Source organism: Trichosurus vulpecula, chromosome 6 (assembly GCF_011100635.1).
Source record: "Trichosurus vulpecula isolate mTriVul1 chromosome 6, mTriVul1.pri, whole genome shotgun sequence".
NCBI classification, from domain to species: Eukaryota; Metazoa; Chordata; class Mammalia; order Diprotodontia; family Phalangeridae; genus Trichosurus; species Trichosurus vulpecula.
Genome location: NC_050578.1, coordinates 208,914,483 through 208,940,005, shown reverse-complemented (window position 1 = coordinate 208,940,005; position 25,523 = coordinate 208,914,483). Strand labels below are relative to the sequence as shown.

Here is a 25,523-nt window from a genome sequence, read left to right as displayed (position 1 = left end):
CAAGACAAATTAAAACAAGTTATTAATACAGATTTTGCTTATGTATCAGATTAAACACAGGGAATTTTAGGTTTTTATTTGTAAGCATTGTCTCTAATTTATAGTTGTCAAATTGTATCATGTTTATTTGTAATGCCAATTTAATTTCATTTTTAACACCTGATATAGAGTAATATTAAAAAGTAGTCAATTTTCTTGCTTCCTATGTGTGCAAAATCTATTTTGTGGGTTATCCATGGAAATTAAAAAAAAAATTCCAGGTTAGCTTTTCTTGCTGCTGCCATATTTTTGGACTGCCTCTCCTAAATGTTACTGAGTATGCTGTGCTGCTGTAAGGGGAGGAGCAGGGTGGAGTTGATAGTTATCTTTAAACTTGTTTTGTTTGGTCCCAGACTGCAGAACCAAGTAGAAAGTCCATTGACCCTTGAGTCACTGGATCTAGGTTCAAATTCCACTTTTGGAAGTCTGTGTGGCCTTGGGCAGGTCACTTACCCTACTTAGGCCTCAGTTTCTTCACCTGTAAAATGAAGGGTTTGGACTAGGTCTCTTCCACTTCTAAATCTATGATCCTGAGTTACAGAGATATCAAATTTGATTTGCAGTTCAGAAAAAGCTTTCTCACTTTGGCAGGTTCCTTTTCTCAGTAGATTTTCAAGCAGGCGTCCTTTCTTGATATAACATTCTACAGGTAGGAGCGGGAGAATGTGGAAGAAAAGGCAGTCAACCATTTAGGGGCACCTTCTTTCTAGTAGGCCTTCTGTGATCCTCCTTAAATGAGCTTAGAGAACTTTGTATTTCTCTTTGCAGTTATTACACTCTGCTTTTTATCATGAATATTAGGTGGTGCTGCAGAGTGAATTAAGTCCTGGGATCAGATTCAGAAAGGCCCTAGGTTCAGATACCCGGTCTGACACTAACTGTGGCAAGTCATTTAACAAAGCTCTTTGAGACTCATATATAACTCGTATATAAACTATAGACAATAGCTCTTTGACAGTGGGTGCTCTTTCTTGCTTCATCTTCGTACATGCAGCAGCTAGTATACTACCTTGTACAGATCAGGTATTTTAAGTGTTAGTTTCAAATCCAGGTGAAGATGCATAGTCTGTAGGCATTTGGACATCCTTTATCACCACTCCTATAATGGAGAAAGGGTGAAAAATCAAGACTAGTTGGTAAAATTTTCAGCACAAAAAAATCTAATTTATTTTTTCTTTGAGCAGTTCCCTTTGATCTTTATAAGAAGTAGTAAACATAGATAAAACCAAGTGTCGTCAAAGGGAAACTGGGAATTCTGAGACTATTATTCACCATAGAGATGTATTTGAACAAATTTAAACATAATTGTCAATTCTGTGCCCACTGCCTACATATATTACCTTCCCGTTGGAGAATATTTGTCTAGGTTTTTATAATCAGAAAGCCTTTTTTGAATCAGGCTATTACCTTTTAGATTGTAGAGGTTTTGAGGGCAGGAAGGTAATTTAGCAAAAATTTACTAAGCACTCACTATGTTCTAAACATTGTACCAGACACGGAGAATACAAAGATTGCTACTTCCCAGTCCTGACCTCAAGGAGCTTATAGTCTAATGCAATTATATCTATCTTATTTATCTACGTATCTACTTATCTACCTCTAGCTATCTATCTATATCCATCTCACATGCATATATGTATATTCTTTTTATATAACATATATACATCTCTGTGTGTATGTATGTGTAACACAGCATTTATTTTGACATCAACTTCATTTCCAAGTATATTCCTCCCATTCTCTTAATCAGTGACCTGTCCCATGCAGCAAAAATAAAAAAAGAAAGAAGAAAATTCAACAAATCATCCAAGTTCAACAGTATATACAATGTTCCATACCACAGTCCCCACATCTTCAAAGAACAGGACAAGGTACATTTCTCATTTTTTCCCTTAGGTCAAGTTTGGTCATTATAATTACAAAACGTTCAATTAAAATATTTATTGTTGCTTACATTTACATTGTTGTAGTCTTTTTGTATGTTATTCTCATTCTGCTTACTTCACCTTGTATCATTGGTTCATATAAATCTTCTCATGCCTCCCTGCATAGTATTAGCCAATTGTTTCTATGATGCAGTAATATTCTGTTTAATTTATGTATTCCAGTTTGTTCAGCCATTCCCTGCTTGACGGGCATCTACTTTTGTTTCCAATTCTTTGCTACTATAAAAAGTGCTACTATGAATATTTTGGTGTATTTTGAACCTTTTTCCCCTCTGTCTTTGACTTTCTTGGTGTATATGTCTAGCTCTGGTATCTCTAGGTCAAAGGGTATGGACATTTTACTTACTTTCTTAGCATAACCTGAAATTTATTTCCAGAATGGCTGAGTCAACTCACAGTATCACTAACTATATTAGTGTGCCTGTCTTTTCATAGTCCTTCCAACATTGACTAATCTTTTATTTTGTCATCTTTCTCAAGAAATAAGTATGTTTTATGTTTTTTCAATTATGTATTTTATTCTTATTATTTATTTAATATTTTTAGTTTTCAGCATTGATTTCCACAAGATTTTGAATTACAGATTTTCTCCCCATTTCTACCCTACCCCCCACTCCAAGATGGCATATATTCTGATTGCACCGTTCCCCAGTCAGCCCTCCCTTCTGTCACCCGCCCCCCCCATTCCCTTTTCCCTTACTTTCTTGTAGGGCAAGATAGATTTTTATGCCCCATTGCCTGTATATCTTCTTTCCTAGTTGCATGCAAAACCAACTTTTCTTTTGAACATCTGCTTTTAAAACTTTGAGTTCTAAATTCTCTCCCCTCTTCCCACCCACCCTCCCTAAGAAGGCAAGCAATTCAACATAGGCCACATGTGTATCATTATGTAAAACCCTTCCACAATACTCATGTTGTAAAAGACTTACTATATTTTGCTCCCTCCTATCCTGTCCCCCTTTATTCAGTTTTCTCCCTTGACCCTGTCCCTTTTTGAAACTGTTTGCTTTTGATTACCTCCTCCCTCTATCTGCCCTCCCTTCTATCATCCCCCTTTTTTATCTCCTTCCTCCTTCTTTCCTGTGGGGTAAGAAACCCAATTTAGTGTGTATGTTATTCCCTCCTCAGGTCAAATCCAATGAGAGCAAGATTCACTCATTCCCCCTTACCTCCCCCCTCTTCCCTCCCAACAGAACTGTTTTTTCTTGCCACTTTTATGCGAGATAATTTACCCCATTCTATCTCTCCCTTTCTCCCTCTCTCAATATATTCCTCTCTCATCCCTTAATTTGATTTTATTTTTTTTAGATGTCATTCCTTCATATTCAACCCACCCTGTGCCCTCTGTCAATATATATATATATATATATACATATATACACATACGCATATATGTATATATACATATACACACACACACACACACACATATATACACATATATATGAAGATGATATACATACATATGTGTATGGAAAGATGATGTGTGTAATTCATGAAACCTTCAGCTACCCTAATACTGAGGTCTCATGAATTACACACATCATCTTTCCATGTAGGAATATAAACAAAACAGTTCAACTTTACTAAGTCCCTCATGATTTCTCTTTCTTGTTTACCTTTTCATGCTTCTCTTAATTCTTGTGTTTGAAAGTCAAATTTTCTATTCAGCTCTGGTCTTTTCACTGAGAAAGCTCGAAAGTCCTCTATTGTATTGAAAGTCGATATTTTGCCTTGGAGCGTGATACTCAGTTTTGCTGGGTAGGTGATTCTTGGTTTTAATCCTTAATCCTAGCTCCATTGAACTCTGGAATTATCATATTCCAAGCCTTTCAATCCCTTAATGTAGAAGCTGCTAGATCTTGTGTTATCCTGACTGTGTTTCCACTACTCAAACGGTTTCTTTCTGACTGCTTGCAGTATTTTCTCCTTGATTTGGGAGCTCTGGAATTTGGTCTCAATATTCCCAGGAGTTTCCTTTGGGAATCTTTTTCAGGAGGCAATTGGTGGATTCTTTCAATTTCTATTTTACCCTCTGGCTCTAGAATATCAGGGCAGTTGTCCTTGATAATTTCTTGAAAGATGATATCTAGGCTCTTTTTTTGATCATGGCTTTCAGGTAGTCCAATAATTTTTAAATTATCTCTCCTGGATCTATTTTCCAGGTCAGTGGTTTTTCCAATGAGATATTTCTCATAAAGTCACTAACTTCCACTTGCTCCAATCTAATTTTTAAGGTAGTATTTTCTTCAGTGGTTTTTTTTAGACCTCCTTTTCCATTTGGCTAATTCTGCCTTTCAAGGCATTCTTCTCCTCATTGGCTTTTTGGATCTCTTTTGCCATTTGAGTTAGTCTATTTTTTAAGGTGTTATTTTCTTCAGGTTTTTTTTGGGTCTCCTTTAGCCAGTCATTGACTTGTTTTTCATGGTTTTCTTGCATCATTCTCATTTCTCTTCCCAATTTTTCCTCTACTTCTCTAACTTGCTTTTCCAAATCCTTTTTGAGCTCTTCCATGGCCTGAGACCAGTTCATGTTTTTCTTGGAGGCTTTTGATGTAGGCTCTTTGACTTTGTTGACTTCTTCTGGCTATGTGTTTTGGTCTTCTTTGTCACTAAAGAAAGATTCCAAAGTCTGAGTCTGAATCTGAGTCCGTTTTCTCTGCCTGGCCATGTACCCAGCCAGCTACCTGACCCTTGAGTTTTTTGTCAAGGTATGACTGCTTGTAGAGTAGAGAGTACTTTGTCCCAAGCTTGAGAGGCTGCGCTGCTATTTTCAGAGCTACATCTACACAGCAGGCTCTGCCATACCAGCCTTCCTTCTCCTCCAAGAACCACCAACCAGGATTGTGGCCCAGATCCAGGCAGGGCAAAGCAGGCTGTGTACTCCAGCTCTAATCTGCTGCTTAATTCCTCCCACCAGGTGGGCCTGGGGCTGGAGGCAACTGTAGCCGTAGCTCTGGAAGCAGCCTCAGAGCTGCACCACCTCTGCCACCCCCAGGGCAGTGGCAGACTGCAAACTCTTTTCACTCTGTCCCAGCAGCTTTTCCCACTAACCTCCTCTGTTGTCTTTGGTGTTTGTGGGTTGAGAAGTCTGATAACTGCCATAGCTCACTGATTCAGGGCGCGAGACCTGTTCTGCCCAGCTCCCAGTCTGGTTGGTCCTGGCGCAGCCCATGCTGGGCTCTGCTCCGCTCCGCTCCCAGCTCTGTGTGATAGATCCTTCCCAGCGACCATCCAGGCTGTCCTGGGCTGGAGCCCTGCTTCCCTTTGCCATTTCGTGGGTTCTGCAACTCTAGAATTTGTTCAGAGCCATTTTTATAGGTGTTTGGAGGGACCCCGGGGGCGGGAATTTAAGAAGTTCCTGCTTTCTAGCCGCCATCTTGGCTCTGCCCCCACAATTATGTATTTTCCATAGAGGTTCCAGCATATTTGGAAGTCCTAATAATAAAGTTACAGTCATGGACTGGACCAATCTTATTACCAACAAGAGATGAAAATATTTTTGGAGATATTCCTAGTTATTGATATAGACATTTAAAGCTTTTATTGTGAATATCCTTATGTCTCTAGTATTTTTCTTAATATATTATCTTTTTGTTTTTATTTTCCATTTTTTAGTTGCTTTGATATTGTAGATACTTGTAATGTCATTATGTCAACAAGAATTTATCATTTATCTATATTAAGTGCCAAGTACACAAAAAAGGCAAAAATATCATTCCACTCCTTAAGGTGCTCACATTCTCATGGGAGGAAGGGGGAGAGACTTCTGTGCATACATGATATATAGAGAGTAGTTCAGAGGGAAGGCAGTAGCAGGGGAGTGACTGGGAAAGGCCTTTCATAGAAGGTTGGATTTGAGCTCAGTTTTCAAAAAAGCCAGAGCATCTAGGAGTCCAAAGTATGGAAGGAGAACATTCATTCCAAGCATAGAGTACAGAAAATGCAAAGGCAAAAAGATGGAAGGTGGAGCGAGCATTAGATGAACAGTGAGTAGGCTAATGTCACTGGATCATAGAGGGTATGGAGAAAGTAAAATTGTGAGAAGACTGGAACGATAGGAAGTGGACAGATTGTGAAGCAGTTTAAATGCCAAGCATGGGATTTTATATTTGATTCTGGAGATAATAGGGAGTCACTGGAGTTTATTGAATAGGGGGTAATATGGTCAGACCTCCACTCTAGGAAGATCAGTTTGGCAGTCGGGAGGAGAGTCTTAGTCAGGGAGGCCAATAGATGAATTCCCATAAGCATAACTTTGATGTGGAATTGAGAGCTTTGCAAAATCCATTCACTGGAGACTTGCCCTGCTGTAATAGAAGTAGCATATAGGTCTTACAGGTGACGTTAATTCAGAAGCTAATAAAAGCTCGCTTAGATTTCACACTCACATCGCAAGTTGGACAACACCTTTGCATTGTAAACTGTTAATCTGGCTCAAAGCCAGATTCTGCCTGCCAAAGGATACGCTATTATTTGGAGTTCTTTCTGACCACAGTTTCTTTTCTTTCCAGTTCTGTTCTCTCATTCCTACTGGACCTGTTTTTTCTCTTTTTTATGACTTCCATTCCTCAGATTTGTTGGTTTTCAAGCAGAGGCTGGTGACACTTATTGGTGATGTCGTAAAGGGGATTCCTGATGAAGTATGGGTAACCATCTGAGGGTCTGTCAAATTCTGAAATTCTAGGATTCCATGAATCTTTTCCTAATCTTTCAGTCTTTCATCCTTCTGGGTTTCACTTGACCCCCTAGCAGACCTGGCTTAGAACCTTCTCTATTGTCTAATTGCATAATTTCTTGAATTATCCTTGTTCACTTGGCATTCTTTCAGTCATATCTTCATTCTGCTTCAGGCCTTCATTACCCCGTTTGGTGTCTTGGTCTTTCTTAGTGGTCTTCATATCTCCTGTCTTGCCCTTTTGTAGTCTTACCTACACATAAATGCTAAAGTAGTCTTCCTAACCATGTTTCTCCCATATTCAAAACTCTTTAATGACACCCTATTACTTATTGGATAAATACCTATTTCTTATCTCGACATCAGAAAGACTTCCTTTGCATAATTATGTAGCACAAGCACTGGATTCACTCTTCCAATTTGTATTCAGTCTAATAGTCTAGTTCCATAAAGCTCTGTTAGCTACTGTTCCCCTCTAGGATTCTAGGGGTAACTTCCCAAGTATCTCCCTATATGACTTTTAAAAATTTAAATAAGCTTTTATTGATTTTTTAAACATCATAGTAGTTTCCCCCAGTATCCCTCCCTCTTCTTTTCCCAAAGAGCGGTCCCGTATAAGAAATAATATTTCTTTTTTTTGAGGGGGGAAGGCAAGACAATTGGGGTTAAGTGACTTGCCCAAGGTCACACAGCTAGCAACTGTGTCATGTGTCTGAGGCCAGATTTAAACTCAGGTCCTCCTGACTCCAGAGCCGGTGCTCTACTCACTGCCCCAGAAATAGTATTTCTTAAAGAGGAAAAGAAAAAAGGAGAAAAAATTAGCACAATTGATCAATACATTGATAAAGTCTGAAAAACCGTGTAATGTGTAACATCTGTGGAATCACCTCTACAAAGGGGTAGGTTGGGGATGTCTTCTCATGTGTCTTCATTCAAGTGGTGCTTGATCCTTTAAATTTTGTTACATTCCTTTTTGATATTTTTTGTGTGTGTTCTTTGCATTTACATTGTATTTACTGTGTGTACTGATTTCGTAGCTCTACTTATTTCACTCGCTATCAGTTCATGCAGGTTTTTCCCTGCGTCTTTGTATCTGTCACATCCATCATTTCTTATAGCACAGTAATACTCCATTAAATTCATGAAATACAATTTATGTAGCCATTCTCCAATAGAGAGACATCTGCTTTTTGCTTCCAATTATTTTGGTGTCACAAAAAGTGCTATTATAAGTATTTTTTTGTGTATGGGAACTTCCTTCTTACTGATAGCTTCCTTAGAGTATAAGCCAGTGATGGAACGTCTGCTTCAAAGGATGTGGACATTTTATTTCACCAACAACGTATTAGTGTTCCTGTCATTCTGCGACCCCTCCAGCATTGGTTATGGTAATTTTCTGACACTTTTGCCAATTTTCAAAGTGTGAGATGAAACCACAGGATTGTTTTGATTTGCATTGCTCTTCTTCTCAGTGATCTGGTACATTCTTTCATGGGCAGCTAGGTGGTATAGCGGATAGAATGCTGGGCCTGCGGTCAGGAAGATTCATTTGTGAGTTCAAATCTGGCCTCACGTATTTACTAGGTGTGTGACCCTGGGCAAGTCACTTAACTCTTTTTATCTCTGTTTCTTCATCTGTGAGATGAGCTGGAGAAGGAAATGGCAAACCATCTCAGTATCTTTGCCAAGAAAACCCCAGAGGGACCACAGTCAGACATGACTGAAATGATTGAATAACAACATTCTTTCATGGTTGTGAATACTTTCCAATTCTTTTGAGAACCAGTTTTTTATATCCTTTGAGGACTTATCTATTGAGGAATGGCTATTAGTTTTATATATGTTTATTTTTATGTATCTTAGAGACCAAGCACTTCTCAGGGAAAACTGATAGAAAGACTTTTTTCCCCGTTTAACTGCTTCCCTTCTTATCCTAAGTGCATTAATTTTTGTCTGTGAAGAAACTTTTAAGTTTCATATAATTAAAGCTATCCATTTTATCTTTTGTGATTGCCTCTGTCTTTTGTTTGGTTAAGAATACATCTTTTACCCATAGCTATGAGAGGTTTATGATTTGCTGTTCTATTATTAAGGTCACATGTCCATTTAGAATGTACTGTGGAATGTGGTACAAGTAATTGGTCTAAGCCTAGTTTCCGCCCTCCAATAATTTAATAAGTTGACAATTTATTGATTTAATAATCAGTTATTTCCCCAAATCACTCAGTCAATTAACACTAATTAGATTTTACAAAGAGCTATTTACTGAGAAGGTATAGGAGAGACTGATATACAAAATGTGCCCTCTACATACCCGCTCAGACCCTGGTAAAGGTATGCTCAAACTTGAAGTGGTTGCTATAAAGCCTTCCTGGCTCTAGGATTCCTTTTCTCCTTTTGCATAGCGCCTATTATGTTCACTTATAGATGTGGTATTGATGATGGGTAAGTTGCTCCCTTGCTTGCAAGGTGTAGTGTCACAGCAGCCAGATAGACTTACTGCTGAGTTGAGTCAAAAAGGTTGGTGTTCAGGACTGGCTGCCTTACTGGACTCAGCTCCTACTGCCAACAGTTCTAGTTGTTGAGGGAACAGATGATGGTCATTTTTTTTTATTATTTTTAAAATTTTAAAAATTGTCTTCCTTCCAAACCCCACTCCCCCAGCCATTGAAAAGGCAAATATGATCCGTATAATGCGTAGCAAGTCATGCAGAACATTTCTGCATTAGCCATATCCCCCCTTCCAGAAAAAAAGCAAGGAAAATAAAGAAAGGAAATAAAAATTTGCCTCAATCTAGACTCTGAGACTTGATGGTCCTTCTGTTCTTTAAAGTTCACAAGGTCTCCTCTGTCTCTGATGCTTATTCACCTCTGATTAGGAAAGACTCAACACAAGAAAACGAAAGAAACAGTGGTTACCATGTTCATGGCCATAGGGTGGCAAGACAGAGAGAAACCAATGTCCCTCCCAACCAGGAAGCTAATAGCAGTTCTTTTTTTTTTTCCTTAACACCAGAGAAGAGAGGGAAAGTTTATGTTTTGGGGCTTTTTGTATGTATACTTAGCTAAAACTCAATAGCCAGTGAAAAGCCTTTTCTTCACAATGCAGTCGTGTTTGTCCTTCATTCTCAAAGAGGATTATGACATCAGGGAAATGATGACATGACTTGCAGTTGACTCTGATTTGAGTGAGGGAAGGCCGTGCAAAGTCACCAGTCTCACTTTCTCCTCCAGAGCCATCTGGGTCCAGTGGCCTGATATTCACCAGGACAACTAGAGATGGCCCAAGATGCATTGGGAGTAAAACAGTAGGGAAGTCAGAGAATATATGGGTGTGCTCTGAAGTGTGACAGGAAAAGGCCCCTTTAGTAGGTATTTCTGGAAGGAGGCTCCCCAAGCCTCCACATGGATTAGCAGCAAGCAGAAAATATACATTTTCTAAGGACTGGGCTCTCATTGGCCATTCCCCTCATCACGCTTATTTTACTTTAGTCTCCTTCTTGTGTACTTGGCAAGCTGAGCAGTTGTACTTATGTACTCTCCTGCATCTGTGAATTCTTACAAGCAGCCCTCCATGCCTTCAGTGTACTTACTTCATTTCTCCATATGTTAGAACCCTCATCTTGAAGGTGTGTCGCTAGTTCCACCTCTTCCATGAAGATGATCTGGTTCCTCAGCTGAAAGTGCTCTTTTCCTCAGATTTTCATAGACTAATTGTCCAGATCTCCCTTTTGCTCTTATTTACATTCTGCCTTGGTCCAATGAGGAGAAATTGCAATTTCTTTTCCATTTCTCGTTTATCTTTCCCTAAAGCATTTATTTTCTCCTTCTTCCTTTTTCTCCTCTTTTGTTTTGAGCACCAGAGACCATGACTTATTTCTCTTTGTTCATTTATCCTTGGAGGTGGTAAGGGTCTGAAGGAACAATAAATTGTGTTACCACTCTTTCATTATATAAAAGCACTTGATTATCACTTGGTCTTTTTTAATTGTTCAGACTTTTTTTGTACTCAAGTTTCTTTAGTTCACAATATTTGTCCTTCACAAATTCTGATCAGCTCTTAGTTTGTCAATAGAAATGCTTGGAAGTCATCAAATCTGTTAAAAATCCATTATCTTCTGTAGGAATATAACTTTGTAGGCTGAGTTATTTTTAGGTATAAACCCCTTTTTCTTTCACTTTGTGTTACTCCAGTTTTTCTTCCTTTTGTTATAGCTATCTGCAAAGTCCTATGCAATTTTACTTGGGGTTATGGGATTACCTTATAGGAATTTCTGTTATTTTGATTTTTTTTTACTTAATTTTGCTACATTTCTTAAGGTTTCTGAAGTAATAGAGGAAAGACTAAGGTTTGACTAGAACTTTTTCATTCAGCCACTTGCCTTTCCAGCCTTATATTACTTCTCTCCACACTATGCTCTTGCCAAATTGTGTTTACTCTCCATCCCCCATATGTGCCCCACATTCTCCTGCCTCCTTGTGCAATGATTCATATTGTTTACTATGCCTTAGGATGCTTTTTGATCCTCCCCAACCTATTGAATTCTTAAGAAATCTTTTAAAGTATGACTCAAATATAACATTCCTTCAGCAAGGCTTCACCAGTCAGTAATGACCACCCTCCCTCTCTCCTTCACGTAGAACTTTGCTTGCCCTTTTCTGACATAACTACATCTTACGATGTAGTTCAGAACTGAAACTATGATCTTTTTTCTGTGCCTCACATCTTTACTCCTTGTGTGACTGTGCAAGTAACAGCTTCTTTGGGCCTCAGTTTCCTCATCTCTAAAATAAGATGGTTGGACTAGATGACCTCTTAGGTCTCTTCTTATTTCCCTGCCAGATTATAAACTCTTTGGAAATATTGATACTGTCTCACCCAAACCTGTTCTCTACCCTAGTACCTAGCCCAGTTATTAGCATACAGTAAGTGCCTAATAAGTATTTGTTGAATTGAATTATTCAGTGTACTAATATTTGAAAGATCCATGTGTGTACTTCCTCCACAATCAATAAAAACCCATCAGTGCTTTCTTATCATATAGGATTCTTGCCCACTTCCTTTCATAAGTCTTTCCTAGAGAATCTAGCCATGGAGTCTTTCCTCTGGGTACCAGTATAGCACCTGAGCTGTCCATTTGTCAGCCTTCACTTTTGATACGTGACTAGCCTACCTCCTTTGTTACTGATACCCTTCGTCATATCATTTTGCCTCTTGTTTTGTGAGTTTTGTTTAAAGACTTTTGTTTACGTTGAACCAGAGTGTAAACTCCTTACGACTAGTGGCCATGCTGTTATGACATTTCTTCTGTGTGTGCGTTTTAGAGTGCTTAGTCTTGGATAGCACTTAGGTTAGCTGTCATTTAGAGCATGTAGCTGCTTAAAAATTCTATTTTGGGGCAGCTAGGTGGCACAGTGAGTAGAGCACCGGCCCTGGAGTCAGGAGGACCTGAGTTCAAATCCAGCCTCAGACATTTGATACACGTACTAGCTGTGTGACCTTGGGCAAGTCACTTAACCCCAATTGCCTTGCCTTCCCCCCTCCCAAAAATAATTCTGTTGCATCATTTGGGACCAATGTAAATTAGTAACACAACTTAAAGAACTTTTAATAGCTCACATTTATATAACACTTTATTTGATATAGTGCTTTTTTCCTCTTGACCCTATGAAAGAGATTGGGTTAGTACAGTATTATCCTTATTATAGAGATAAAAAAATTCAGTTTCCTTGTTTGTGATTCCTGATTATCTAGTTAAGTGTGAGAGCCAGTCCCTGGATCCAGGCTTTTCACTGCCTTCTCCAGTGTTTTTCTACTACATCACTCAGCTTCTCTTTTATGTTCCATAACTGTGACATTTGCTTTTCTTTCTTTTCCTTTCCCCTCCTTTCCTTCCTTCCTCCCTTCCTTCCTTCCTTCCTTCTTTTTTTTAATCTTAAGAATATTGCTAAAACCATGATGTCAAGGTTGGCAGGGTGTGTTTTCTAAAATGAAAATCATGATGATTGTAAAGCTCAAGGCATTACCAGTTTGGGAGGAGCTCAGTAGGGAGGAGGGAACAGCTGTGAGAAAGCTACTTGACTCATTTAGTTGTAAGTCTGTCTTTGCTCTGACACCTGCACTAGAGTATTTTCTCATCTGAACTTTCAAGTCTAATCAGAAACTTCCAGTTTTTGTTACTTAAATGGACAGATTTTCTTCCACATTTGGTCATGAGGCTTAATTAACTCATGTCTCTCTTTTTTTCCTTTCAGTCTGCAACTGTATCCGATGGTGGTAAGTCACAATTTTTTAAATATACTTTTATTCTTTTGCAATGCAGTACATCAGTTGTGAAAAGTATATTGGCCAGTTAGAAGGGTTATTTTAACTGTCATGCACTCTTAACTCTTTGTTATTTTTTTTCTCAAAAGCTGAAGAGCTTCACAATTTTTATAAGTAGATTTTAGAATTTTCAAAGCTGTTTGCTGCAGAGAAAAGGTATAGAACCTGAACATTCATGTGATCATTTCTGTAGTAGTTTATGTCTAAAAGATTTGCTTTTGCAGCAGTATTTCATATCAACACATGCTCATGTCTCACAAGTTAAAACAAGCTTTGACGCTTCTTTTGCTGTGTAGCCAGCTAGTACTGCCAAACTCCCAGTAGATCAAGGAAGTTGTGGAGATATAGATGACACTTTAAGTTGTTTTCTTTATTCCTTTGCTAAGAAAAGATGTGGTGGAGAAATTGTTATTTTGATAAATCTCAAACCTAAATAAATTCAACTTTCCATCTCTTTTTCTTTGCAAAGTCTTTATGTGGAAGCCCTTTAATAGAACTGGTTTAGAACAAGAAATAGAGCTCTTCCATCTTTCCGTTTAATAGCACTGTGATACAATTTTCATTTAATGTCAACATTAGAATATAGTTCAGTAATTTGGGGGGAGTGATTTGTAGCTGTGGTTTTTTTTTGAAATCCAAGAATTTTCTTGTCCATTTTCTTTCTCACTTGATTATATGAGTACTTTTGAACATACTTTTATGAATTCACTAGTCTATTTCAGGAGCTGAATTATATGCTTTCATTCACTAAAAGGCACCAGCACTTTGTGGTCCTATAGCATGTAGTATGTGGGTCATAAATAAGTATAGGTCATAAAGTTAGATTCAAGGGCTGAGACTAGAGAATGATCTTCCCCTCTTTTTACTCAAAGTGAAAAAGAAATTCAATGTACTCATTGTTTCGTTTTTTTACTTGCTTCTTCTTTTTCCTTATGACTCTTCTGTTAGTATTGGAAATTATTCATGTTAAAGGAATTGAGGCTGGGTATCATGACTTTGCTGGAATATGTGTCATCAGCAACTTATGTCATTTCTGCCTGAGCTAGTTGGGGAGGCTGTATCAGGAGAGAATTGGATGTTGAATTATAGGATTGTTTATTCCAAAGAAGAAATTGCTAATGGTCCTAAACCATTTTATATGTTTGCTATTTTAATATATAAGGCATTGTATTATCTGTGGGGTTTTTTTGGCATACTGATAAATGTATATAATTCAACTAGTTAATTTTGGGACTAAGCAACTTTTTTATTGGTTAAAAAAATTAGTATTAAAATATATTACAGGACTCAATTATTCGTGTTTGCTACTTCTGTTCTTCTGCTATCTCATCTCATCTTTTGTTCTAGAAAAAATAATTTGAGTGAATAAATTTGAGAATTGGTATAATTTTCCAATATATGTAAATAATATATTTGTATATTAAGTTTAATGTAATATAGGATTTGAATATATAGCACCGTCATGCATATAAGCATGATTTAGTGGAAAGAGCACTGGATTTGGAGTCAGAAAATGTCAGTTCCAGTCCTTGCTTTGCTATTTACAGCCTGTATGGCCTTGAGTAAGTCTCAATCTCTGGGCCTCAGGTTCCTCAACTGCAAAATGAGGGAATTGACCTAGATTAATGGCATCGAACTGAAATAGAACCAGGGGCCACTAAACCGTACATAAGGATCTCTGCCAACCCCATGTTGACTTAGAAAACTACATACTACTACTATCCATGTTTTATTGTTTTTTAAATTTATTTTGTTAAATATTTCTGAATTGCATTTTAATCTGGTTCAGACTGCACTCAGGAATGTTGTGGGTCTCATGTTTGACACCTCTGACTTAGATGGGCCAGCAGGTTTGCAGCCTGTTTTTATACCACCCTACAAATGGTTTTTGACATTTTAAAATAAAATTTTATTGCATTTTTAAATATCAGAACCATTCTTAGCTTGCAGGCCAAATGGGGGAGGGAGAGAGGGAAGATAGGGATTAGGGGGCTTTCCACATAGCTTGCTGAACCCTGCCATACATAATTTCTGAGTTTTCCTCTGAATCCTATGGACCTTTGTTTTTGTGTGCTAATCTCAAGTTACACAAGTTACAGACCATTTCATTATGTCATGTTTTCTGCAGAAGGCAATACCCAGATCAGGAGGCAGCAGAAATTCCCCTTCTATCCCTTCTTTGGTGGGGGATTCCCCCAGGTCTTTTTCCTTCCTAGAACACTCTTCCCCTTACTTACCTAGTTTCGTTTATGACCCAGTTCTTGGAATAACAAAGAAAGGAATGAGACAAAAGAATATGGGACAGAAAACTCCACTCTGATACTGTTTCTGGCCTGTGATGGGGGAAGGGGAACAAGGAGAAGAAAGAAAGGAAAGCCCCTACACTATGGTATCTCTGTCTCTGGCTTCTCCCGTCCTTTGCTGCTGTTTTTCCTCTTCACAGGCCTAGAGAAGTGAAGGAGAAAAAAAACTCCATCTATTATTGCCTCTGCCCCTTCCCTGCATTCCCAGATCTCCTGATCTTCTTTTCTCACTGAATGGAGACCAAAACACTCATTCTCTCTTCCTAATTCAGAAGTCACTTCCTCTCCCCCAACCCCCATCGTTCCTTACCCCAGAGCCTGTGCTTCAGATCCTCATCCTTCTGAGCCCTTCACCCTATACCAGGGTAACCAGGGCTAATGATTTGGCATCAGAGGAGAAAAAAGGGTAAGAGAATGAGTGAGGGTAGGGAGAAGAGGAAGAAGATCAGGAATACTGTCTCAATTCCTGCTGCTCAGTTCTTGGAGTAAAAAGAAATCTATTCCTAGCATACCAAATTAGAATTACAGATCCATTTGGATGAAGAAACATTGTGGTAGATAGATGATGGTTAGGAATGCAGTTATCACAGAACCACAGAATTGGAGTGTTAGGGCCTCAGAGGGCAGAGTTCAAACATGAAAGACGTTTCCACTATAACTTCCCAACAAGTTGTTAACCAGCCCATGCTCGAAGACCTCCAAGAGAGGAAAGCCGTCTTTTGTTGTGGGCCATTTTACCTGTGGACAGCTCCAGTGGTTGGGAAGTTTTTCTAAATTCGCCTCTGCATCTTCTATCCATTATTCCTGGTTAAACCTTCGGGGGCTGGACAAAACAAGTCTGCTCCTCTCCTTCAGTACCTGAAGATAGTTGTGTCCATCTTGAGTCTTCTCTCGTCCAGGCTGACCCTCCCGGAGTCCTTCAGCCTGCCCTCGTGCTATGGACTCAGAATCTTCGTCTTCCTGGTCGCCCTCCCACCCTGGAGCAGTGATAATAATAATAATAGCCAGCATTTAGGGTTTGCAGAGTGCTCGGCAAGTCTTATCTCATTTTATCCTCGTGACCTTGAGAGAGAGGGGTGCTGTTACTGTTATTCCCATCTTATAGGTGAGGAAACTGAGGCAGATAGAGGTCGAGTGTCTTGCCCATGGTGACAGGGGTAGTAAGAGGCTGGGACCAGATAGGAACTTAGCCCTCTCTGACTCCAAGTCCAGTGGTCCATCCAGTGTGCCACCTAGCTGCTAATGTATTCATGCAGTTAGAGTTGGAAGAGAACCCATGCCTTTATGACTGAGCATTCTATGTCTTATACCATGCTGCCTCCTTAAAATGGCACTGACCCTTCCTCATCAGTGTCCTCTTTGAAACTGTGGTGTCAGAGCTGAGCATAAGACTCCGGATGAGGTCTGATGGGGCATATTACAGTGGGACTGTCACCCCTGTGTCCAGAAACTGTGCCCTTCTTAATGCAGCTCTTTTGATTTCTGTGTCACATTGTTTGTGACTCATTGAACTTGCGGCCTACTAAAACTCTCAGATCCTCTTCATAACAACTGCTGTCTAACCGTGCCTCTCCCACCTAATACTTGTGAAATTGATTTTTTTTGTATCCACATGCAATATTTTGCAAATGCACCATGATTACCAACCTTGATTCCACGATCTATGCCACTCAATGCCTGACAGATTCCAGATATAAAATGAGGCATACATTTCTGGACATGTACAATGTGGGAATTTGTTTTACTTGACTGCGTATCTTTTTGCAAGGGATTTGGTTTTCTTTTTGTTTTCTTTTGGATGGAGGAGGGTGGGAAGGAAGAGAAAATAAATACTTGTAATTCAAAGATAAAATGGAAAAAATGGTTTAGCTCAATGCCCTAGTTTGTTGAGGTCATTTTGGATCTTTACTTTGTCATTTACTGTATATAAGCCTTTCTAACTTTGTGCTGTTTGCACATTTTACAAGCATACCATTTATTCCTCTATTCCAGCCATTGATAAAAATATCAAACAGAATAGGATACCAAGTACTCCACTTTGGACAGCTACCTTGCCACCTTGACATTAAACCATTGCTAACTATTCTTTGAATCTGGCTGGGCCACCCCACCCACTTGTAAATCCTTCTAATTATATTCTTGTCCCTATCTCTCTACCTTCTTCCTAAGAACAGTATGAGGTACTTTATCAGAACCTTCACTAAAATCTAGGTAAGTCATATACACAGCATTTCACTCATCTAATCATTTAATATCCTGTAAAAAATAAAAAGGAAATAGTCAGATATGACTTGTTTTTGATGAAGCCATGCTGCCTCTTTGAAATGACCACTTCTCTTTCTATATTTCTTTGTACCGTTCCATTCTAGAATTTCACCAGGATCCAAAACCAAGCACACTGGCTTATAGGTTGCTCACTGTTCTCTTTCCTTTTTTTGAAAACTGGGACCCCATTTACCCCTCTCTAATCTTGCAGTACCTCTCCTGTCTTCCACAATCTTTCAGATACCCCTGACAGTGCCTGAAGCGTTCCAGCAGCCAGCTCCTTCAGGCCCCGAAGATGTCATTTCTCTGGGCTAGATGACTTGAATCTATGAATGGCAGCCACATGCTTTTTATTTATCTTGGGTATGAATTCCATTTTAGTCACTTCTGCCCCGTAGTTTCCAGTGCAAACTCATTCTCCTTTGCAGAAAAAAGAAGCAACAGAATTGGGATTGACAACTTTGTCTTCTCCCTGTTGTTAATATCTTATCATGCATCCTGAGCAAAAGTCTTATTCTTTCTTCAGGCCTTCTTTTCTTCCAACATAGCTTTTAAAAAACCTGCCATTTTTATTGTTCTTGGCATCTCTTGCCAATCTCAGCTCCTCCCTGCTTTAGAATTCCTGGTGCTCTATACCTTTATGGGATAAGGTTATAATTTACACTTGTACTTGGCCTTGCTTCCTTTAAATGTGACTTGGTTGGTGAATTCCCTGTACATCCACATCAGTCTCTTAATGTACCAAATATGTTCTGAATTAAATGAAGCTGTATGGGATGGTGGAAAGTGCATTTGACTTGGAATTGAGCAGAGCTTGGATTCCAGTTCCTTCTCTGACATAAGTGGCTGCATGACCTTGGGGAGGTCATTCATGTTTCTGTGCCTTCTTTTCCTCATCTTTAAACAGGGTTGTTGTGTGCTATCTCGGTGTGAAGTGTCCTTTATTGGGAATAGAATGTTGTAGGCTAGACTGGAACTTAGCCACCATGATCACATTATTCCTGTGTGGAAGATGCCTCCTGTGCTCTCAAAGACTAGATGATCCATTGACAAATGGGGGTCTGTGTATAGTTAGCAGTCAGTCTGACTAACTAAACAGCAGATCCCCTGTGCATCCATGTTGTTCTCTTAGTATATCAAATATCTTCACATATACCAAGCTACCTAGGAGCTTCTAAGACATCTAAATGGCACAGTGGATAGAGTACTGAGCCTGGAGTCAGGAAGACCTGGGTTCAAATGCAGCCCCAGATACTTAATATCTATGTGAACCAGCAGTTACTTAACTGCTCTCTGCCTCAGTTTCCTCAATTGTAAAATGAAAATAATAATAGCACCTTTTCCCCAGGATTGTTGTAAGGATCAAATGAGATATCTGTAAGCACTAGCACATAGTAGGTGCATCGTAAATGCTTATTCCCTCATCCTAACACAGTTTTGGTAACCAATAAACATTTTATTTGTTTTCTGAACAAACTAATCCATTTTTGTGTTGATAACAATAGCTCTCATTACTTAGGATTCCGATATAAATATCATTGAAATATTACGTACTCAGTTTTTTTTCCTCTTCAATACCATATGTTGAGCTTTAACATTTTTATTTTAAAATATTTGAAGACTTCTAATGCCTGTAACCTTCATAAGGTTAAGCAGCTTATGATCAATAATAGCGAATAACAATAGCTAACATTTATTTAACATTTTAAGTTTTGCAAAATATTATTTCATGTATTATAGCATGACTTATCATGAAATCTTCCAGTCATAGCAAGATCACTAGTCTTAGGAGTATGCTAGTTTTTATTAGACTATTCATAAACACTTGGCAGAGATTAGCAAATATGGTTTGAAAATTAAGCTTAATTTATAGCATACAGTGGTGATTATAAAGGTTTTAATTCTGGAAGGATCTGTGATTTCATCCCTTCAGGAACTCCTTCCACTGGCACAGAAAATAGCCCCTAGATAGCTTTATAAATGGGCATGGAAAATTTCCATGGCTAAAATATCCATCACTTTTTCTTCTTTTTAATTTAATACTTTATTTTTCACCAATTACATGTAAAAACAATTTTTCAACATTTTTCTCTCCCTCTCTGGCCCCCCCTCATTGAGAAGGCAAGCAATTTGATATAGGTTATACATGTGCAGTCATGCAAAACATATTTCCATATTAGTCATGTTGTAAAAGAAAACATAAAAACCCAAGAAAAATAAAGTAAAAAATTATATTTCTGTCTGTATTCAGACTCCATCAGTTCTTTTCTGGGCATTTTTCATCATTAGTCCTTCAGCACTCTCTTGGATCATTGTATTGCTGAGAATAGCTAAGTCATTCACAGTTGATCATCTTACAATATTGCTGTTACTGTGTACAGTGTTCTCCTGGTTCTGCTCATTTCACTTTGTATCAGGTCATGTAAGCCTTTCCAGGTTTTCCCGAAGAACACCTAGCTCATCAAAATTCACTCTTTAGCTGATCTGGTTCTCAGCTAACAAATGTATATTGCTTTTCTGGACTGAAGTCCTCTCAAGAAGGACCATATTTGTTGGATTTGATGGAGATTTTATATTTATCTGTATTCAGTTTCATCTAATTAGATTCTTTCCATGGTAGAGAAAAAAGTATACAGCCACCTGGTGACAATGCTGGATCTAGAGTCAGAAACCCTGGGTTCAAATTCTGGCTCAACTACTTCATTACCTATGTGACCTTAGAAAAGTTTCTTCACTTCTTTGGCCTTCCATTTCAGCTTCTGTAAATTGTAATTGAAGGCTCACTTCAGCTCTACATACTTATAACCTGAGCCCATCCCTCTACCGGTATGACCCTTGATAGGGTCACCCCCTCCCTAGCACCACAAGCCCTCTGAGTCCTTCTTAGTGAAGAATGAGGCATTCCACAGCACGATAGTTCAGTGCACTTTGCATTTGCTTAGGAATTTCCAGTGTGCTGTCTTGCAAATAATGTTGGAATCTTATCATCTATTAATTGAGGCTTTACTGATCAGGTAATGCCTCTAAAATACGATGCTAGGATTATGAAACTCTACAGGAAATTCATTTGTTAAATGAGTAGTCATCCTTTCAGCAAACCTGCTGTTCACTCTGGGGCAGTGCCTTTAGTTGCCTTTCCTTTGAAGGGTAATATGTTTTCACTATTTCAAATAGAGCTAAGTTGGCATGTTAATTTAGAGTATATGATACTTATGAAATATAATAATTTACTCTCATCATGTATATTTTCATGGGGTGGCTGTAAACCAAAGGAATCCATTGTCAGTCAGGCAATGTTATTCTTACGGTTTTACTGACTTTTCAGTGTTCTCTGGACACTTTGTCTTTAACAGTGTTAATGGGGCCATGATGTTGTTGTTTGTTGTTCAGTCATGTCTGACACTTTGTGACCCCATTTGGGGTTTTCTTGGCAAAGATACTGGAGTGGTTTGCCATTTCCTTCTCCAACTCATTTTACAGATGAGGAAAAGTGACTTTCCCAGGGTCACACAGCTAGTAAGTTTCTCAGGCCAGATTTGAGTCTGGCTAACTCCAGGGATGGCACTGACTGTACCTCCTAGCTGCCCTGGGGCCAAGATAGTTACCTTCAAGTATTTTAAGGGCTATCTTGAGGGAGAATGACTACATATATGCTTGAACATTTTAAAAAAATAGGTCTGTTCCTTTTACTAGGAAGTTACAGAGTTTGGCTCGATATCGAGAACAAACATTTTAGAATAAATACCATTCTTCAAAAACAGAAGGAGCTGCTTCACAAGATAGTAAGCATCCTCTCATTGGATGTGTTCAAGTAGAACCTGTAAGACTATCTGTCTTTAACCTGGGGTTCATAGACACCCAAGGGGTCCATGAATAGATTCCAGAAGGCTTGTAAACCTAAACAGGAAGAATTATAGCTTTATTTTCACTAATTTCTAACTGAAATTTAACATTTCTTTCAATTATTTAAAAACATTATTCTGAGAAGAGGTCCGTAGGCTTCACTAGACTGACAAAGGAATACATAATACAAAACAGGTAAAGAATTTGTTTTATTTCAGTTTCCCAATTAATGCATGAATTCTCTTTAGAATACTCCTGATAGGTTCTACTTGAACATACCCAATAAGAGGAGACTGAAAAGCACAGTGCTGTTCGTAAGAAGTGCTTAATAAATGCTTGAGTTTGCATGTCAAATCTTGATGAAGGGCTGGAAGGTATACTCTAAAATAATATTATTTATTTTAAAATCACAAGGTAAAATTAAACTTTAATAGCTAGATTACTGTATTTGTCCACAATGAATCATGGAATTATAAGGGAACTTAGAAAACTCTAATTATATTTATAGAACTTTTTTTAATATCAAGCCAAAATTTATCTTTATACATATAATGATTACTAATAGAAAACACTTTATGCATATTATCTCATTTGATGTAGATAACTCCAATATATGTATATGTGTATATGTGCTTAAATATATATATATGTGTGTGTGTGTGTGTGTGTGTGTGTGTGTGTGTGTGTGTATGTGTATATATGGTATCTCTATGTATATGTGTATTCCGGTCATCCTCAGGCCCTCCGGAGTACAGTCCCTCTTCTGGGTCTTTTTATTTCTTGTCATTGTAAGCCATCACTGCTGAGTCTGTGTAGCCCAGATCTGTTGTTCCTGATACCCTCACAAACTTTCTTACCAAATTTAGGCAGTTGAAGTGCCCTCTGTAATATCGGGGACAGCATAACTTGGATCCATAGCAGAGCACTCCACAAGCCATTTTGGGGAGCTACCAGGGAAATGTCTTAGTCTATATTAAGTAAAAGCTTCTTATCCTGTCCAGTTGTTATCATTCCATCTGCATTGCTTCTGATCTTCCAGGCCACCAGAACTCCAGAGACCATGTCCTGTGGGTACTTAATTCACTCCATTTGGGAATTCTATTCCTGATACTGAACTATCCTGATTGGTGAATGAGTGAAAGAACACCAACTCAACCTGTTCTCAACGAGACCATGTTTCATATTCCATGCATGCATCTAACCATCCATCCATCCATTCATCCATCCATCCATCCATCCATCCATCCATCCATCTATCCATCCTGTCCATTTTCTTGCCATCTACCCTAATACAGCATGATTTTCTCCCTGTTTTTCATGTCTTGCTCTGAGAACCATATTCAAATCAATATTACCATTGCTTCTGGAAAAGTTACATTAGTCAACTCCCTTATGACTCTTCTCACCATGCATATGATATCCCAGACCAAAATACCCTTCCCTGGCTACCACTTCATTATATGTGTTGTGTTTCCATGTTTGAATTGAGAGCTTTTTGAGATCTGAGATGATCTCAACTTAGTATATGTTTCTCTAGCACTTAGCACAGCACTTTATAAACACTTAACAAATGCATTTCATGCACACGGTCATTTCTGAGCTCTATTAGGCAATGTGGAGTGCTTAAGTAGGGGCCAGAACTAGTTTAGTTTGCACATGTATAGTGATATTCAGTTTACAAAGCTCTTTCACTTCCATTAAGCCTTGTATAATTCTTACAAGAACCCTATGAGGGCAGGCAGGGCAGGGATTATTATCTTTATTTGATGATGAATGATGAATTAAAGCCACAAAGGGATGGATTCATCTGACTACAGTCATGCGCATGCTGAGGGACGGAATGAGGACTCACATTTCAGTGCATAAAGTTGAACACAATCTGGTTGTTTCCCACAAATACACATATGATGATGCAAATGTAAAACACTCTTAGGCATGTAGGAATCTCAGTGTAAACATTTATAATCTATAATAAGCTGACCTTTGAACCAGAGAACCAGTAGAAGAAAATAAATGGGGTGAAATAAAATGGGAAAGAGTTAACTACATGATTCCCAACATTACAGCTCATGTCAGTCAGTCAATCAATCAACATCAGCTATTCCATGAGCGTCATGGCTCCCCTCAGGATAAACTCATCACCTGAAATCTCCTCATCATGGTCATTGATCTGGCTTTGGTCCCTCAACACTTTCCTGGCACCCTCAGCTTGCCTCTTCTTTTTGATTATAGGGCTGGAGCAATAAACACCTCCCCACACCTTCCTAGAGAACTCTGAACTCTCAGGGTGCTCCCATTCTATTCAGGGGAGACAACTTTCAAACAACTCTGTAAACACAAGATATATATGATGTAAGTGGAAGGTAATCTCTGAAGCATTTGTAGTAGCGGGGAAAGGAAAGAGAATCAATAAAGGCCTCTGGCAGAAAGTGAGATTTGAACTGAATCTTGAAGGAGAAGAGGGAAGAGAGGAGGGAGAGCATCCAGGCCTGAGAGGCAGCTGGTGGAAATGCCTGGAGTTGAGAGATGGAGTGTTGTATTCGAGGAACAGTAAGGAGGCCCATGTCACTGGATCCTAGAGTACATGGAGAGGACTAAGTGTAAGAAGACTGGAAAGTCAGGAGAAAGCCAGGTGATGAAGAATTATAAAGGTTATAGGAGCCGAAATTCATTAATGTTAAGAAGCAACTTGGGATCTGTGAGTGGAAAATGAACATTCTGTAAAAATTAACCATTGATTTTCGGTTATTAAAAGTTAGTAGAAATGTAATAGGTTTCATCTATGAAATTTCTACCACTCTGGAGGAAACTTTTGCAACATGTACTTGTCCATAGCATGATGGAGGTGAGGTAATTGCATTTAAATTAGGAGTTCAAGGACAGCTAAAGCTAATGATTTTCCACATGATTTATAGTAGAGGAAAGAGAATTATTTACTGTATTTTAAGTTTCAAAACAGGTAGTAATTTGACTGAGTTCATATTTCCCTTGCCTCTTCCTCACTTGAAACCAGAGGTGGTTGATCATTAAAGAAAAAAATTAAAAGGAAAGACCCAGCTTTCAATGTTTACATGGCTTAAGCAAAGTAGTTAGAAAGCAAGAACATGCTTACAGATTATGTTGGGTGGTCGGGTCTGTATGATCTGTGAGTGAGACTTGGGAAAAAGGAGTAGAAGTGATAGATAAAAGGAGCATTCCTCTCACAGTGACCTCAGGCTCATCCTGCCCCCACTCCCAAATCAAGGACCTGACCGGCACATATGCCCTTAATTCTTATACTTCTTGGAGCTCATCACTGTCTGTCCAGATCTTCTCCATTCCAACTAATCCCTAACAAGCATCTTAGATATCTAGAGTCACTGCTTACTACGGACTTCCTGTGTGTTTCAGTTCTCTGCAATGCTGCACACTCATTATGTGTGTTGGTTTCCCTGGTTAGTTAATAATCAACAAGTCCTTAATCATTTCTTAGTGCTTAGCATGTGCCAAGCATTGTGCTACGCACTGGGGACACAAAGAAAGGCAAAGACAATCCTTGCCCTCAAGGAGCTGATCGTCTAATGGGGAACCAACAGGCAAACAGCTACGTACAAATGAGATGCAGACAGAACAAACTGGAGATGATTGACAGAGGAAGATGCTAACATGAAGAGGGATTAGAAGAGGTTTCTTATCGATCATGAAGTTTTACTGAGACTTTTAGCAGGAGACAAAGATGAGGAGAGAAAGAATTCTAGGTGTAGAAATTAAAGTATAAATTCCTTGAAGGAAGGAATCATTACCATAATTTTTTATGTTTCTTCTCTAGTAACTAATACAAGGATCTGAGGGCTGAGGTAGTCGGTAAGCATTTATTATATCTGTAGTATGTGCCAGCCATTGTGCTAAGCAGTAATACAAAAGGACACACCCAAAAAGGCAAAAGACAGTACTACCTTCCCTCAAGGAGCTTATAATCTAACAGGAGGGACCACATACAAACAACTATATTGCAGACAAGCTACATACAGGACAAATTGGAAATAATCAATAGAGGGATGGCACTAGAATTAAGAGGCATTGGGAAAGGTTTACTATAGATGGTAGAATTTTAGCTGGGTCTTAAAGGAAGCCAGGGTAGTAGAC

At 38.7% G+C, this 25,523-nt stretch overlaps 1 protein-coding gene across 4 annotated transcripts in view; it reads left to right on the top strand.

The window, feature by feature from the left end:
• Positions 1 to 25,523, top strand: part of RGS12 (regulator of G protein signaling 12) — a 211,118-nt gene that overhangs the window by 97,033 nt on the left and 88,562 nt on the right. For all 4 annotated transcript variants that reach the window (XM_036764419.1, XM_036764416.1, XM_036764417.1 and 1 more), the window contains one exon: positions 12,918 to 12,939. In XM_036764419.1, coding sequence (XP_036620314.1) covers positions 12,918 to 12,939 — 22 coding nt within the window. The remainder of the gene's footprint in view (positions 1 to 12,917; positions 12,940 to 25,523) is intronic.